The sequence below is a fragment of the Orycteropus afer genome, unplaced genomic scaffold (genome assembly GCF_000298275.1).
Source record: "Orycteropus afer afer isolate SDZICR_OR568_19922 unplaced genomic scaffold, OryAfe1.0 scaffold00099, whole genome shotgun sequence".
In the NCBI taxonomy this organism is placed as follows: domain Eukaryota; kingdom Metazoa; phylum Chordata; class Mammalia; order Tubulidentata; family Orycteropodidae; genus Orycteropus; species Orycteropus afer.
In genome coordinates, this window is record NW_006921686.1 from 636,176 (window position 1) to 651,451 (window position 15,276).

At 54.3% G+C, this 15,276-nt stretch overlaps 1 protein-coding gene across 1 annotated transcript in view; it reads left to right on the forward strand.

The window, feature by feature from the left end:
- ALDH16A1 (aldehyde dehydrogenase 16 family member A1) overlaps positions 1-15,276 on the forward strand; it is a 31,708-nt gene that overhangs the window by 5,960 nt on the left and 10,472 nt on the right. The window contains exons 2-14 of the mRNA XM_007942836.2: positions 902-1,004; positions 2,292-2,418; positions 4,376-4,554; positions 4,639-4,716; positions 4,926-5,107; positions 5,205-5,357; positions 6,866-7,051; positions 7,214-7,309; positions 7,442-7,578; positions 9,312-9,417; positions 9,486-9,616; positions 10,124-10,291; positions 10,620-10,818. Coding sequence (XP_007941027.2) covers positions 902-1,004; positions 2,292-2,418; positions 4,376-4,554; positions 4,639-4,716; positions 4,926-5,107; positions 5,205-5,357; positions 6,866-7,051; positions 7,214-7,309; positions 7,442-7,578; positions 9,312-9,417; positions 9,486-9,616; positions 10,124-10,291; positions 10,620-10,818 — 1,845 coding nt within the window. The remainder of the gene's footprint in view (positions 1-901; positions 1,005-2,291; positions 2,419-4,375; positions 4,555-4,638; positions 4,717-4,925; positions 5,108-5,204; positions 5,358-6,865; positions 7,052-7,213; positions 7,310-7,441; positions 7,579-9,311; positions 9,418-9,485; positions 9,617-10,123; positions 10,292-10,619; positions 10,819-15,276) is intronic.

Genomic DNA, 15,276 nt, shown 5'->3' on the forward strand with positions numbered 1-15,276 from the left:
AAAAAAAAAAAAGGTTGTAGTCTCTGCTTGGTCACAGCCAGCTACCCAGAGGGACTGAGTAGTTGAAACTGTGGGTTCGGGACCATGGTCGCAGGGGACACCAAGCCCAATTGGCATAACATACTACACAAAGCATGTTCCACCTCCTACTTTGGCGAGTAGAGACTGGGATCTTAAAAGCTTGCAAGCAGCCATCTAGATGCAACGATGGGTCTCTCCTCGTCCAGAGAAAAGAAGAATGAAGAAAACCAAAGATTCATGGAAACAATTAGTCCTAGCAACTGGTACACCATGCGATCCTCAGCCTATACGACTGAGACCAGAAGAACTAGATGGTGCCCGGCTCTCACTGTCAACCAAGTGGAGTGGGATCTATGTAGGAGACTCTGGATAGAGAGGGAGAACAATGTGGAACAAAACTCAAAATCATTTGGGAAAAAAAAGGGGGGGACCAGGTTTGCTGGTCTGATGGAGCCCAGTGGAATCACTGAGACAGTGGCCCCTAGCTGCCCTTCAGGTCTGGAATTGAACCCACACCTGTAACTTCCAGCCAAACAAAAGACAAGCATATGAACTGAACATTTACATTAGGTAGATACCCTCCTGGGAGAGATCAATCATGGGAGAACAGAAGGGCTGTGTCTGCACAGGGAGACAGCTCAGGGGGCAGGAGTGCATGGAGGCAAGGACACAGGGAAGAGGTGGCTATGTATAGGAAGTGGGAGGGGAGCTGTTGCATTGTGGGAAACTGCAGGGGAGCTGTTGCATTGTGGGAGATTCCAGTCAATGTCATGAGACAAAGTGTATGTGAGCTGCTGTGTGGAAAATGAATTTGCTCTGTAAACTTTCACCCAAATCACAATAAAATTAAAAACGAAAACCCCTCCGTGCGTCTCCGCAGGCCTGGCTGGACACCCAGGACAGGCTGTTGGGTCACTATGTCAACGGGAAGTGGCTGAAGCCAGAGCAGAGGAGTTCTGTGCCCTGTCACGATCCTGTCACAGGTAGGAGAGCCCCGTCAGTAGAGGAAGGAGAGGCGTGTGGCCTTCTGCCATACCCACCACCGACGACAACCTGTGCTCCCTGTTTGGGCCTCAGAGGGCAGGGAGCAGAGGGGTGGGGGTGGGGGGCAGGGATTTTGGATTCTCTTGATCTTAGTCACCCTAAGTACCATCCCAAGTCCCCATGGAGGCTTGTTGAAGTCACTGGTTCCTAAATCTGAGCCTTGCCCAGAGGAGGCAGTCAGCAGAGACCATGGTCAGCAGAGACTAGCAGATTGCAGTCAGCAGAGACCACAGTCAGCAGAGACCACGGTCAGCAGAGATCATGGTCAGCAAAGAGCACGGTCAGCAGAGACCACAGTCAGCAGAGACCACAGTCAGCAGAGATCATGGTCAGCAGAGACCATGGTCAGCAGAGACCACGGTCAGCAGAGATCATGGTCAGCAGAGACCACGGTCAGCAGAGATCATGGTCAGCAAAGACCACGGTCAGCAGAGACTAGACCACGGTCAGCAGAGACTAGTAGATTGCAGTCAGCAGAGACCACGGTCAGCAGAGACTAGCAGATTGCAGTCAGCAGAGACCACGGTCAGCAGAGACCACGGTCAGCAGAGATCATGGTCAGCAGAGACCACGGTCAGCAGAGATCATGGTCAGCAGAGACTAGCAGACTGTAGTCAGCAGAGATTATGGTCAGCAGAGATGACGGTCAGCAGAGACGACGGTCAGCAGAGACCATGGTCAGTAGGGACCATGGTCAGCAGAGACCACGGTCAGCAGAGACCACGGTCAGCAGAGACTAGCAGATTGTAGTCAGCAGAGACCACAGTCAGCAGAGACCATGGTCAGAAAGGACCATGGTCAGCAGAAACTAGCAGACTGCAGTCAGCAGAAACCACGGTCAGCAGAGATGACGGTCAGCGGAGACTAGCAGATTGCAGTCAGCACAGACCACAGTCAGTAGGGACCATGGTAAGCAGAGACCACGGTCAGCAGAGATCATGGTCAGCAGAGATGATGGTCAGCAGAGACCACGGTCAGCGGAGACCACGGTCAGCAGACACTAGCAGATTGTAGTCAGCAGAGACCACGGTCAGAAGGGACCACGGTCAGTGGAGACCAGCAGACCATCATCCCATTTGTCAGATGGCGACAGAGCCACCCAGAATGGTGCTGGGGACCAACTCTGCTGCCTGAGGCCCCTTCCAACTTAGGGAATCTCAGACCTCCACCCCAGCTCTGACCTGGGTACCCCCTCCTCCTACCTGGGTCCCCACTTTTCTCCCCAGGAGAGAACTTGGCCAGTTGCCTCCAGGCGCAGGCCGAGGATGTGGCGACGGCCGTGGAGGCAGCCAAGGCCGCCTTTGGGAACTGGAGCAGCCTCCCTGGGGCCCTTCGGGCCCAGCACCTGACCAGGTGAGACAGTCCAGGTGTGGCCCCCGGGAGGTGGGGCAGGAACTCATCCCCCAGCATCTACTTGGAGCTGTGGAGCAGAGACTCGCCTTACCGCTGAGTTAACGGCCTGTCACACTGGGGTGTGGCTGTGAGACTGGCAGCTGTGCCCCTGATACTCCCCAGCAGCAGGGTCACTGTGGTGCACAGGTCTCAGTGGGGCGTCGTGTCTCGGACACACTCGGAAGAAAGGCCTGGTTATCTCCTGAAAATGAGCCAGTGGAAACCTCACGGGTCACGGCAGAACCCAGCCCGGTGCAGTGCAGCAGGCCGAGCCCCTAGGTTGGAAGACACTCAGAGCACACGGAGGATACACGCCTGCCCTCACGGGGGGTGATGCAGGACCAGGCAGCGTTTCCTTCTGTTGTACACGGGCACGCCGTTTGATGGCAGCCGGCCCAAAACTCTGGTGGTGCAGTGCCTAAGGCATCTGACTGCTAACCAGAAGGTTGGCGGTTCAAACCCACCAGCCACTTCTCGGAGGGAAGGTTGGACAATCGACTTCTGTAGTGATAGTGCCTCGGAAACCCAGGGGAGGGGTCGCTATGAGTCAAGTCAAGTCAATGGCAGTGACTTTGGTTTGGGCTTTGCTTCCAGTGGGTGTGGTTTGGGCTTTGCTCCCATAAAGACTGACAGCCTTGGAGACCCTGTGGTGCAGTTCCACTCTGTCCTCTAGGGGCGCTGTGGGTCAGAATCCCCTCCAGGCACTGGGTTTGGTTTGGGCTTTGCTTCTGTGAAGGTAGGAGCTCTGGTGGCGTGGTGCCTAAGGCACTTGAGTGCTAACCAGAAGGCTGGCGGTTCAAACCCACCAGCCGCTCCGCAGAAGGAAGACTGAGCAATCGACTTCTGTAAAGGTTTACAGCCTCGGAAACCCAAAGGGGGTCGCTGTGAGTCGGAATCGTCTCAGTGGCAGTGGGTTTGGTTTGGTTTTGGTTTAGTAACAGCAGCCACTCACCTGTCACCACTCCTGTGCTGTGTCCTGTGGTGGCTTATGTGTCTCTGTGAGGCTGGAGGCTGTAGCACTGGTACGTCAGATGCCAGTAGGCTCACCCCTGGTGGACAGGGTTCAGTGGAGCTTCCAGACCAAGACAGACTGGGAAGAAGGAGGGGCCATCCGTTTCTGACAAAACTGGCTGGTGAAAACCTTGTGAATAGCAGTGCAACACTGACCGATACATTCCTGGAAGACCTCATGAGTAGCTGGGAAACGGACTGGGCGGTGTTTCATTCTGTTGTTCACAGGGTTTGCTATGAGTTGGAGCCATTCAGTAGCACCTAACAACAACAGCAACAACAACAACAGCAAGGCTTAGATTCCCAGCTTGCCTTTAGGGCTTTAGTGGCCAAAAAGCTATTTCCCACTTCACACTGGTAACCTTTCGGTTTCCCAGAATACCTTTGGGGATCCTGGAGGTTCTACTTCTCAGCGGTTCATTGGAGCTGGTGGAGTCCAAACCACACTCTTAGGAATAAGGTCCAGTTTCCCAGTGTGTGCGGGGAGCGGTTACAGGTGACCATGACTTTGCACGGCACCCTGAGTGCTTCTAGGACTACACCAGTCGCCGTGGAGTTGACTCCGACCCACGGCGTCCCCACGTGTGTCTGAGCAGAACTGCTCCATGGGGTTTTCAGTGACTGAGCTTTTGGAAGTAGACGGCCAGGCCTTTCTTCCAAGGTACCACTGGGTGGACTTGAACCGGCAGCCTTTTGGTTACCAGCCAAGTGTGTTGAACCAGCCAGGGACTCCTTGTTGGACTACAAGTCCCATAAAGCTCCAGAGCCCTCTGCCTCTGGAAAACAGTGGCCAGTGCCCCAGGGGCTTCTGGGGATTGTAGTCCTGGGAGCATCGGGTGCTTTCCAGCTGACGGGTCTAAGGCTGAGGGGTGTTGGGAAGTGACCACCCCCCTTGCTCTCACCACAGGCTGGCCAAGATGATCCAGAAGCATCAGCGGCTGCTGTGGACCCTGGAGTCCCTGGTAACCGGGCGGGCTGTCCGAGAGGTCCGGGACAGGGACGTCCCGCTGGCCCAGCAGCTGCTGCAGCACCACGCGGGCCAGGCACACACCCAGGAGAAGGCGCTGGCTGGCTGGGAGCCCGTGGGTGAGAGCCAGCGTCCCAGCCCCCAGCCCCCTGGGCCCCCATGTCCCTGGAGTGCCAGCTCCAGTCCCCTCCGTTCTCTTGCAGGGGTTGTTGGTATCATCCTGCCACCCACATTCTCCTTCCTTGAAATGATGTGGAGGATTTGCCCTGCACTGGCCGTGGGTACATGGAGGGTGGGGCCTGGACCCCGGATCTGAAGGAGGAGCGGCTAGGGGGGTTCAGGACTCCTGGGTCTGAGGGAGGAGGGGCTGGGGGGGGTTCAGGACCCTGAGTCTAAAGGAGGAGGAGCCGGGGAAATGGGGACTCCTGGGTCTGATTGGGGCAGGGCTGGGGGCCCAGATTCCAGAGTGTTGACCTACGCCCTCCCACAGGCTGCACCGTGGTGGTCCTTGTGCCACCAGCCTCCCCGACGCCCCTCCTCCTGGCTCAGCTGGCAGGCGAGCTGGGCTGCTTCCCAGGACTCCTCAATGTGCTCAGCGGACCCGCCTCCCTGGGGCCTGTCCTCGCCTCCCAACCTGGAGTCCAGAAGGTGGCCTTCTGTGGTGCCATTGAGGTATCTTCAGGACGGGGAGTGGGGCCGGTGCAGCCAGGGACCAGGAGCTGCGACCCCAGCTGAACCACTTACGGGGCATGGGGGTTCCTTCCCGCAGGAAGGACGAGCCCTCCGGCGGACGCTGGCTGGTGGGGGTGCTGAGCTGGCCCTGGCACTGGGGATGGAGTCGCTGCTGCTGTTGACAGACACCGCGGACGTGGACTCAGCCGTGGAGGGCGTTGTGGACGCAGCCTGGTCGGACCGCAGCCCGGTGAGCCCACCCTGCCCCACACGGTTCAACTCCCTCCTTCACGCCCTTCCCTCCACAGAACTTCCAAGACCTCTGTCACCTTGACTCTTTCATTTATTGTTTTAATTGTGGGGAAATGTATGTAACAAAACTGCCAAAGGATCAGGGAGACCTCCACTTCTGACCTCCTCTAACCGCACAAGAAGACGGCGTCACCATCAGCAGCCCAAGGCCTGTCCCTGCGAGGCCAGACATGCCGCCTCCCTCCAGCCCTTTCACCAATCCCGACACCAACCGTGCCTCCCGCAGCACCACCGCCTTTCTGCTGGGTTTGATAATTCGCTGCAGTGGCCACACAGAACTCACGGATTATGGGGTTTATTAAGGAAGCACCAGGTTACAGTTCAAGTTCAGGGACAATGCTCTCTCAGCCCGCTGTCTCAGCCAACGGTCTCTCTCAGTCTCTCTCCCAGCAGTGCGTGTCCCGCGGTGTCTCTCTCAGCAATGTGTGTCTCAGTGTCTCTCTCTCTCAGCAATGCATGTCTCTCGGCATCTCTCTCTCAGCAGCACTTGTCTCTCAGGAACGCATTTTTCTCAGAAGCACATCTTTCTCAGCCAGCAGTCCGAGAGACTCCTTTTGCCTCTAGGAGGGCTCCTTTTGAGTCTGGCAGAGTGGCTAAACTGACCAATCATAACATCAGAATTCTAAGCACCTGAGAGAGAGCAAACTTCCCAGAACATCGCTTTGTGCCACTCTCAACAGAAATACCCCAGGTGGATAACTTTAATAATCAGGAGCTCCTCAGTTGCTCACAACAAATTCCACCTCAGAGTTTACAAAGACTTACGGCTAGAAAAGTCATATCAGGTGATTTACTACACTGCAAAGATGTTAGACATGTTAGCCATTTTTGCACACATAGGTCAGTGATGGGGATTATGCTCACAAATGTCCCCACTGTCCTTTTCCACATTTTCTTCATCCCCCTTAACAGTGACGCGAGGAGCCATCATGGCTCGATGGTTAACCCTCAGAGGCTAACCGCAGGGTTGACAGTTCAAACCCAGTAACTGCTCCACAGGACAAAAAGAGCTGGTGACCTGCTCCCACAAAGATGGCAGCCTCGGAACCCCTGTGGGACAGTTGTGCTCTGTCACGGGGTCACGACGAGTGGAAATTGACTCAAGGGCACCCAGCAATCATAGCGGGCTCACCACCTCACCCTCCCGACTCTCCCTGCCCCTGGCTCCCCGTCACTTGTTCTAGAAGACGCTGCACGTTTCTGAGCATCCAGGGCCCTGGTTTTCCACACGCCACCTTCATTCTGCAAATCCCCAAGTTTCTGTGACTATACACTCAGCCCCCGGCTTGGGGCCTGTGACGTCTCTGGGGTCCTCAGCCCCTTCTCCGTGACCCCCCTCAGATGTGGTTCTCACGTTCTGTGTGAAGATTGCCGTGAGCCTCAGCCCTCTGTGGGGAGCTGTGTGAGCCCTGAGTGTGTCCACCCTGACGCCCTTCGTCCTAACAGGGAGGCCTCAGGCTCCTCGTGCAGGAGTCCGTGTGGGACGAGACCATGAGGCGGCTCCAGGCACGGATGAAACAGCTGCGGAGCGGCTGGGGCCTGGACGGGGCCGTGGACATGGGGGCCCGAGGCGCTGCCGCCCACGACCAGGCCCAGAGCTACGTTCGCGAGGCCCAGAGCCAGGGTGCGCAGGTAGCCGAGGGGCGCGAACTTCTGAGTCTGGGAGTCTGGACTCTTGGGTTGGATGGTTGAGGCCTCCTGGTCTGAGGGAGGAGGAAGCTGGAATTTGAACTCCTGGGTCTGAGGGAGGAGGATACTGGGGGGACCTCGGGACCAAGTTCTCTCCCCACCCAGGTGTTCCAAGCTGGCGATGTGCCCACAGACAGCCCGTTCTTCCCCCCGACCTTGGTCTCCCACCTGCCTCCGGCTGCCCCCTGTGCTCAGGGAGAGGTGAGCCTTTCAGCGTGAGGGATGGTCGTCTGTTCTCGGCCCGACACTGCACCTTCCGGAAGTCCCTGGGTGGGACTTCCACCTGGTCTCAGGGCTGTGGATCCCACCTGAGCACCCCCATTTCCCCTCCAGGTGCCGTGGCCTCTGGTCGTGGCCTCCGCATTCCGCACAGCCAAGGAGGCCCTAGCCGTGGCCAACGGGACACCCCGGGGAGGCAGCGCCAGTGTGTGGAGCGAGAGGCTGGGTCAGGCCCTGGAGCTGGCCTACGGGTCAGTCCGTTACCACGGGGCACAGATGGCTGCTAGGATGGCCCGAGCGCTGCCCTTTTTCTGTCGTGAACAGTCTCTTCTCTCTGAGTCTCTGTTCTCTGTCTCTACCTGAACCTCTGTCTCCCTGGCTCTTGGGTCTCTAGCCCTCTCTCTGGGTTTCTGTCCCTGTGGCTCTCTGGGTGTCTGGGTGTGTGGGTCTCTGTTCCCCTCTCTCTCTGGGTCTTTATCTCCTTCTCTCTGGATCTGTTTTTCTCCTCCTCTGGGTCTCTATCTTTCTCTCTTGGGGTCTCTGTCCCCCGAGGTACGAATAACTTCAAATATAAGAATCAGCACAAAGCCAGTTCCTATCAGGCTGAGGTCAAACGTCCCAAATTTCCGCCTTCTCCGAGCTGCCGTGTGACTCCATCTCTGACGTTGTCCACTCATCCCGCCCTCAGCACGCTTGCCCCCGATTCGTGTTCTGCAGTTTGATGCAGCGTTTCTCAGAACTCGTGGGCTGTCCTTAGTCAAGCAGTCGATTAAGGAAGTAACAGTATGACTTGGGACTGGGAGGAGGGAGCGTGTGAGTTCGGTTGCCCCTCTTCAGTGCAGGACAGCTCCCTCAGCCCCCCTTCTCTGTGCAGGCCTCCTCTCACCCCCTCAAAAAGGCTCCTCTTGGCTCCGCTGTCTTCTGGGCCTTCCCAGGTCCTCCGTGCTCAGCCTCGAGCCATGCCACGGCTCTGTGAGGGAATTCCTTGCCTTCTCTCTCTCTGCTTTTCTCTTTTTTCTTTCTTGTGCTTCTTCCTGTTGCTTCACTTCCTGCTGCTTTTGGTCTGAAAAACTTCTGGGCTAGGTTTATATATACATTATATGGTGTGTGTCTGTGTACATATGTGTGTGTGTGTGTATGGGAGCTCTGGTGGCGTGTGCCTAAGGCACTTGACTGCTAACCAGAAGGCTGGCGGTTCAAACCCAGCAGCCACTCCTCGGAAGGAAGGTTGGGCAATCTATTTCCGTAGTGATACTGCCTCGGAAACCCAAGGAGGGGTTGCTATGAGTTGGGTCCGACTCGACGGCACATAACAACAACAACAACATATGTGTGTATATATATGTGTATGCAACTCATTGTCAATTTCAAGGCTAGTCGTCTTTCAGTAGCCCACGGACACTTCATTTGCATAGTAGACTGTGGTCACCTCATTTGCATAGTCCATAGTCATTCATTTGCATGAGTGTGTTGACCAGTCCTGCAAGGTCCAGACTCATCACAGAACATAGCTCAGGACCGGACAAAAAGTCAAGCAAGATGTTACCCCTCACCCAGGAAATGTCCATCAGCCCGGACTAAGTAACAGCCCCTCTGAGGTAGGAAACCAGGGCGAAGGTAACTCCTCAGGGCTAAGGAGAAAAGTCTCTGAAGCTGTTTTTCCAGCCACATCCAAAAGCCACATCCAAAAAAAGCATTGCTGTCAAATCAGTTCTGACTCACAGTGTCCCTAGAGAACATAGAGTTGCCCCGTAGGATTTCCAAGACTATAAATCTTCATGGAAAGGAACTGCCTCATCTTTCCCCCACGGAGTGGCTGGTGAGTTTGAACCGCTGACCTTTTGGTTAGCAGCCAGGCATTGGAACCACTGTGCCACCAGGGCTCCTGAAAGGCCACTTGAAATAGCTCATTTCCCGACTCTCTCGGGCTCTCTGTCCCACTCCCAGTTCCCTTTTCTCTCTAACGGCTCTGTCTCTCCCACAGGCTCCACGTGGGCACGGTCTGGATCAATGCTCACGGCCTTAGTGACCCTGCAGTGCCCACGGGCGGCTGCAAAGAGAGCGGCTCTTCCTGGCACGGGGGCCCAGATGTGAGTGCACCCCTGCCGCCCTGCCCCCCGTGCCCACCCACATCCTCTTGACACCGTCCCCTTTGCAGGGCTTCCACGAGTACCTGAGGCCCCCAACGACCCCTGCCCGGCTGCCCTGCCTTTGCGAGGAGCTGAACTATGACACCTTTGGACTTGCTGTGCCTTCGTCCCTACCGGCTGGGCCTGAAACGGGGCCCAGGTGAGCTGTTCCAGGGGCTGCAGCTCCCAGAATCCTTGGGGCCGGGGCCAGCGGGTCTGGGGCTATGGGAAGGTTGAAGGGAGGTTGTTTGTGGCTCCCCGATGGGCTGCAGTGAGGTTCGTTACTCGCCTTGTGGGATCACCAGGTCCTGTCAGGTGTTACACCTGGGTTTTAAGTCTTCATTCTGCTCTGAGGCTTGATAGAAACCTCAGCTCTTCTAAACACATGTCTGTGCCCGGAGGCTCATGGGAGCAGGAGGCTGGAGTCCCCCAGAGGCTTATGGGAGCTGGAGCTTGGAGTCCCCTGGAAGCTCATTGGAGCAGGAGCTTAGAATCTCATAGAGATTCAGGGCATCAGGAATTTGGGATACCCCAGAGGCTCATGGGAGAAGGTGTTTGGAGTTCTGCAAAGGCTCATGGGAGCTCGGTATTCTATCCAGTGGGTAAAGCATGGGGTTTAAACAAACCTCGACCCTAGGACTCACCTTTACTCCTTGTCCCACTCTAGCCCGGCACCCCCCTATGGGCTTTTTGTAGGAGGCCGTTTCCAGGCCCCAGGATCCCGGAGTTCCAGGCCCATCCGAGATCCCCATGGCAGCCTCCATGGCTATGTGGCTGAGGGTGGAGCCAAGGATATCCGAGGTGCTGTGGAGGCTGCCCACCAGGCTGCCCCTCAGTAAGTAGGGCCACACAGGAAAGCCTGGGGTTATGGGGTGGCTGAGAAGATCAGCGGGGACCCCCAGGGACTGACGGCCTGTGGTGCTGAGTGCTCAGCTTGCAGGCTGATGGAGTTTGGGGTATGGACCCAACGGGCTGATGAGCCGTGGAGTCCAGGTCCCCAGGGAGGTGGGACCTGGCCCCTCATTCCCCTCCCTGGATAACGGGTCACGGGGCTTGGCTCCTTCAGGATGGGGGGCTATGGACAGAGCTGGGCACCTGGCAAGAGCCAGGACCAGGATGCTGACACCGCCTCCCCCCACGAAATGTGCCCCGTCTCCCCACAGCTGGGCAGGTCAGTCGCCAGCAGCCCGGGCGGCCCTGCTCTGGGCCCTGGCAGCCGCGCTGGAGCGCCGCACATCTGCCCTGGCCTTGAGGCTGGAGAGACAGGGAGTGGAGCTCAAGGCTGCCAGGGCGGAGGTGGAGCTGAGCGTGGGGCGGCTTCGAGCGTCGGGGGCACCCCAGGACCAGGGCCACATCATGCGGGTGAGAAGGGGCTGGGGGGGCGGTGGTCAGGGTGGGTAGTCCCACATGAAGGTCAGAGTGCGGGCTCTGGGAAGAGACATGCCTGGGGCCCAGGCCCAGCTCTGCCCCTCACCCTCGGCTGCGTGATCATGAACGAGTGGTTTTGTTGTACTTCTGTTTGCTCATCTGTAAAATGGGTTCACAGCCTACCTCCCAGAGCAGTGGTTTCCGGGTTGTGGCTAGTGGTCCATCGTTGGGTGCCATCAAGGTGTCTGACTCACAGTGACCCCGTGGGACAGTAGAACTGCCCCCTAGGGTTTTCTTGGTGGTCATCTCTGCAGGCCTTTCTCGCATGGAGCCGGTGGGTGGGTTCGCACTGCCAACCTTCCAGTTAGTAGCCGAGTACTTAACCTCTGCTGCACTTAGGGCGCCTCGCTAGACCACAGCATGGATTTAGGGAGTTGTAATCACGATTTCTGTCTTGTTTTGTTTGACAAAAGGAAGCAGGAGAGAATACAGAGGATGTGTTGCTCGATGTGGCCTTTGTTCTGTTTGTATCTGTAAACCACACTGGACGCATTGCCATCAACTTGATTCACACCCATAGGGACCCTGTGTGTATCAGCGGGATTTTTGTTTACGGAGCAGATTCAGTTTCCATACAGCGGTTCATGCACATTTTGTTTCATGACGTTGATTGCAATTCCGCAGTGGAACAGCTCTCTTCCCACTTCCTCCCTGTGGTTACCTTTTCCCTGTGTCCTTCTTTCCTGTACGTTCCTGCCCCCTGAGCACCCTGCCCTCCTGATCTCCCAAGATTTGATCTTTCTCAGGAGTGTACCCACCTGATGTGAACATTCACTCTATGTACTTGTCTGTTGTTTGCCTGGAAGCCATGGGAGTGAGTGCAATTCCAGGCCTGAAGGGTGACTAGGGACTATAGTCTTGGGGGTTTCAAGTCAAAAGGATTCCTAAGGGCAGTGGCTTGTGTGGGTCGCCTAATTCCATGAACCCAGAGGTCTGCGTTCCAGGAGCATCACATGACCCTGTCACATGCTATAAGGCAGTGTCCTTCCGACTGAGAGCCCACCAGCCTTTCTTTATCTCATCTGCCGCCCTGAGCATGCATGAGAGAAGGATTGGCTCTTCCTGCCCCCACGGGGCTTCTTCAGTTCCTTGGAAATACAGAATTCATAGAGGACATTTATACTTAGAGTCACCCGTTCATTATAACTGAAAAGGATACAAACAGAGACACACCAGGTAGAGACTGGGAGGGGTCCTGGCGGGAGGCTTCCCTTGACCCCAGGGACATGCCACCCTCCTGAGAGCATGCTCACAACAATCCAGGAAGCCCCTGAACTTCTGTATTTGAACTTCTTACTGGCTTCATTGCATAGTAGTGATCGGGGTCATGGCACAGGCGTGGAATCAGTGGTCATTGGGTGTGATTGGATTTTGCCTCCCTCCCTTCCTCGGGTTAGCTGCAGGTGTGCTCTGTGTAGCCCCCACTCATTGGTACACAGTCTCAGATTTTACATAATGAAGACCTCAACTGGTGAGAAATTCCAAGGGCTGTTTTCAGGAACCAACAACAAAGGCCAAATCTAGTTCTTTGTCTCATATACCTTATAACAAACTTGGACCCGACTCATAGTGACCCCTCTTGGGTTTCTGAGGCGATATCATTACAGAAGTGTATTGCCCAACCTTCCTTCTGAGGAGTGGCTGGTGGGTTTGAACCGCTAGCCTTCTGGTTAGCAGTCAGATGCCTTAGGCACTGCACCACCAGAGCTCCTACCTTCCCAGAAGCAAAGCCCAAACCAAACCCAGTGCCTGGAGGGGATTCTGACCCACAGCGCCCCTGGAGGACAGAGTGGAACTGCACCACAGGGTCTCCAAGGCTGTCAGTCTTTATGGGTTGTTGTTGTTGTTATTATGTGCCGTCGAGTCGGCCCCGACTCATAGCGACCCCTCCTTGGGTTTCCGAGGCAGTATCGCTACGGAAGTAGGATTGCCCAACCTTCCTTCCGAGGAGTGGCTGGTGGGTTTGAACCGCCAGCCTTCTGGTTAGCAGTCAAGTGCTTTAGCCACTATGCTACCAGAGCCCAAACCACACCCACTGGAAGCAAAGCCCAAACCAAAGTCACTGCCATTGACTTGACTTGACTCATAGCGACCCCTCCTTGGGTTTCCGAGGCGGTATCACTATGGAAGTAGGTTGTCCAACCTTCCTTCCGAGGGGTGGCTGGTGGGTTTGAACCACCGGCCTTCTGGTTAGCAGTCAGATGCCTTAGGCACCATTGTGAGGATGATTCAGGACCAAGCATTGTTTTGTTCTAATGTAGGTAACGTCTCTATGAGTCATAACCAACTCGACTACGCTTAATAACAATAGTTTATTGAAAGGGAGCCCTGGTGTCACAGTGTTTAAGCTGTCTGCCGCTAATCAGAAGGTTATCAGTTCAAATCCACCAGCCACTCTATGGGAGAGAGATGTGGCCATCTGCTTCCATAAAGATTAAACCCTTGGATACCCTATGGGGGCAGTTCTACTCTGTCTTATAGGGTCACTGTGAGTTGGAATTGACTCAACAGCAATGGGTTTGGTTTGGTTGAACAATATTAGAGTCATCGTAGGCAGAAAGGTAAGGAAAGGTCCTAGGTCTTCCAGTGATTATTTCATATGAGATAAGTTTATGGGGTCAAGTGGAGTTGAGCTGAAATACAGTGGAGCAAAATGAAGGGATTTTGTGCAAGAAAAATTTAAAATCTCAGAAAGTCTGGCCAATTGAGTTTTTATTCTACCATTAGTTCTTTCCACAAGGCCAGAAGATTGAGAATGATAACAGCAATGTGATCTCTGGAAAACAGCAGAAACGTGGCGTGTTTCCTGAATGATTTTTCCAGTAAAATGAGCCCCTCGATGGCTACAGAGGAATTTAGCAGCAGCTTACCACTATAATTCATGAAGGACAAGCTTCTGTTCAGTGTGAAAATGTGCTATATACATCACTGATACATATTAGCAGCTATCAGATGGTGAGCGCTGAATGAAATCACGTTACCATTCAAGCTCAGGTTCCAAAGGTGAAGGGTATTTCCTAGGTAGGACTTCAAAATGTTTTCCTGGCCTGGTGAGACCCCCCAAGACTATGGCCCCTAGTTACCCTTTAGGTCTGGAACTGAACTCACTCCTGTGGCTTCCAGCCAAACACTAGACAGGCCTATGGGGTGAACATTTACATCAGATGGACACACTCCTTAGAACCAGGGAGAACAGAAGGGCAGTGTTTGCACAGGGAGATGGCTGGGGGCAGGCAGGAATGCACAAGAAAGGAGGACACAGGGAAGAGGTAACTACAGGGGGGAAGTGGGGAAAGAGCTGTGACATTGTTCTGGTTCCCTACTGCCGCTCTGACATGACATATACCACAAATAGGACAGCCTTATCAAACAGGAGTTTATTCTTACAATTTGGAGGCTTTAAGTCCTAGTTCAAAGTGCCAGGCTCTAGAGGCTGTGTGAAAGCCCCTCAACCTTGGCCTTCAGTTCTGCCTCTTGCTCCCGGCCCACTGAAGCTAGAGGTATCTCTTCACTCAGGCAGCTACTGGCTGCTGAGGCTGACAAGCCCAAGGTCAACAAATCAAATGGCATAGTCCCGATGTTACCAAACCACAAGGCAGGCCATTAATTCAAGTCTATTGAAAGTCTCAAGGTCAGCAGAGCACGGCAGGCTGCATGCAGGGTTTAAGCGTGCCATAAGTGGAGACCATTCCCCAAAGCTGCTCCTTATTTACAGGAAGCAGACCACATCCCTAAGGCAGCTCCTCAGTTGCTCCCAGGAGATCCCACCATGGAGCTAATGACCAGTCTCATCATGGGGAATACTACATCCAGCTGCCCAGCCACTCAACCAGGCCCAGCCAAGTGACACACAAACATAACCATCACAGTCATGAAACAAAATATGTACGAACTGTTGTATGGAAAATGAATTTGCTCTGTAAACTTTCACTCAAATCACTGTTAAAATTTTAAAAAATGAAATATATTCATGGGTTATGACCAGGGCAAATGAGACAGTGAAATGTGGTATGTTCAGCAGCTTCAAAAATTGTCTCTACTGTTATTTCCTTAAAACTTCAGTCATCGTATCTCGTTGTAGGTGAGATCCTTTGTGAAGGACCAGCATCATAGGATTAGGTAACCATTTGGGTAGGACAGGTTTTTGGTTAGGCCCTATCTGTTATTTAGTAGCAGACTCTTGAAAACATCCTGCCTTTTTCCATTTTTCAATCTCTTCTATTTCAAACATTTGCTGATTTATTTTATTTATTGTGCTTCAAGTACAAATTTACAGAGCAAATTTGTTTTACTTTCAACAGTTCATGTACATTCAATTTCACCATTTGCTGAAATTTTAAAAGCCATTCTAACATAGCTTATCTGAATCAGGATTAAAAATAGTTGGCAGTG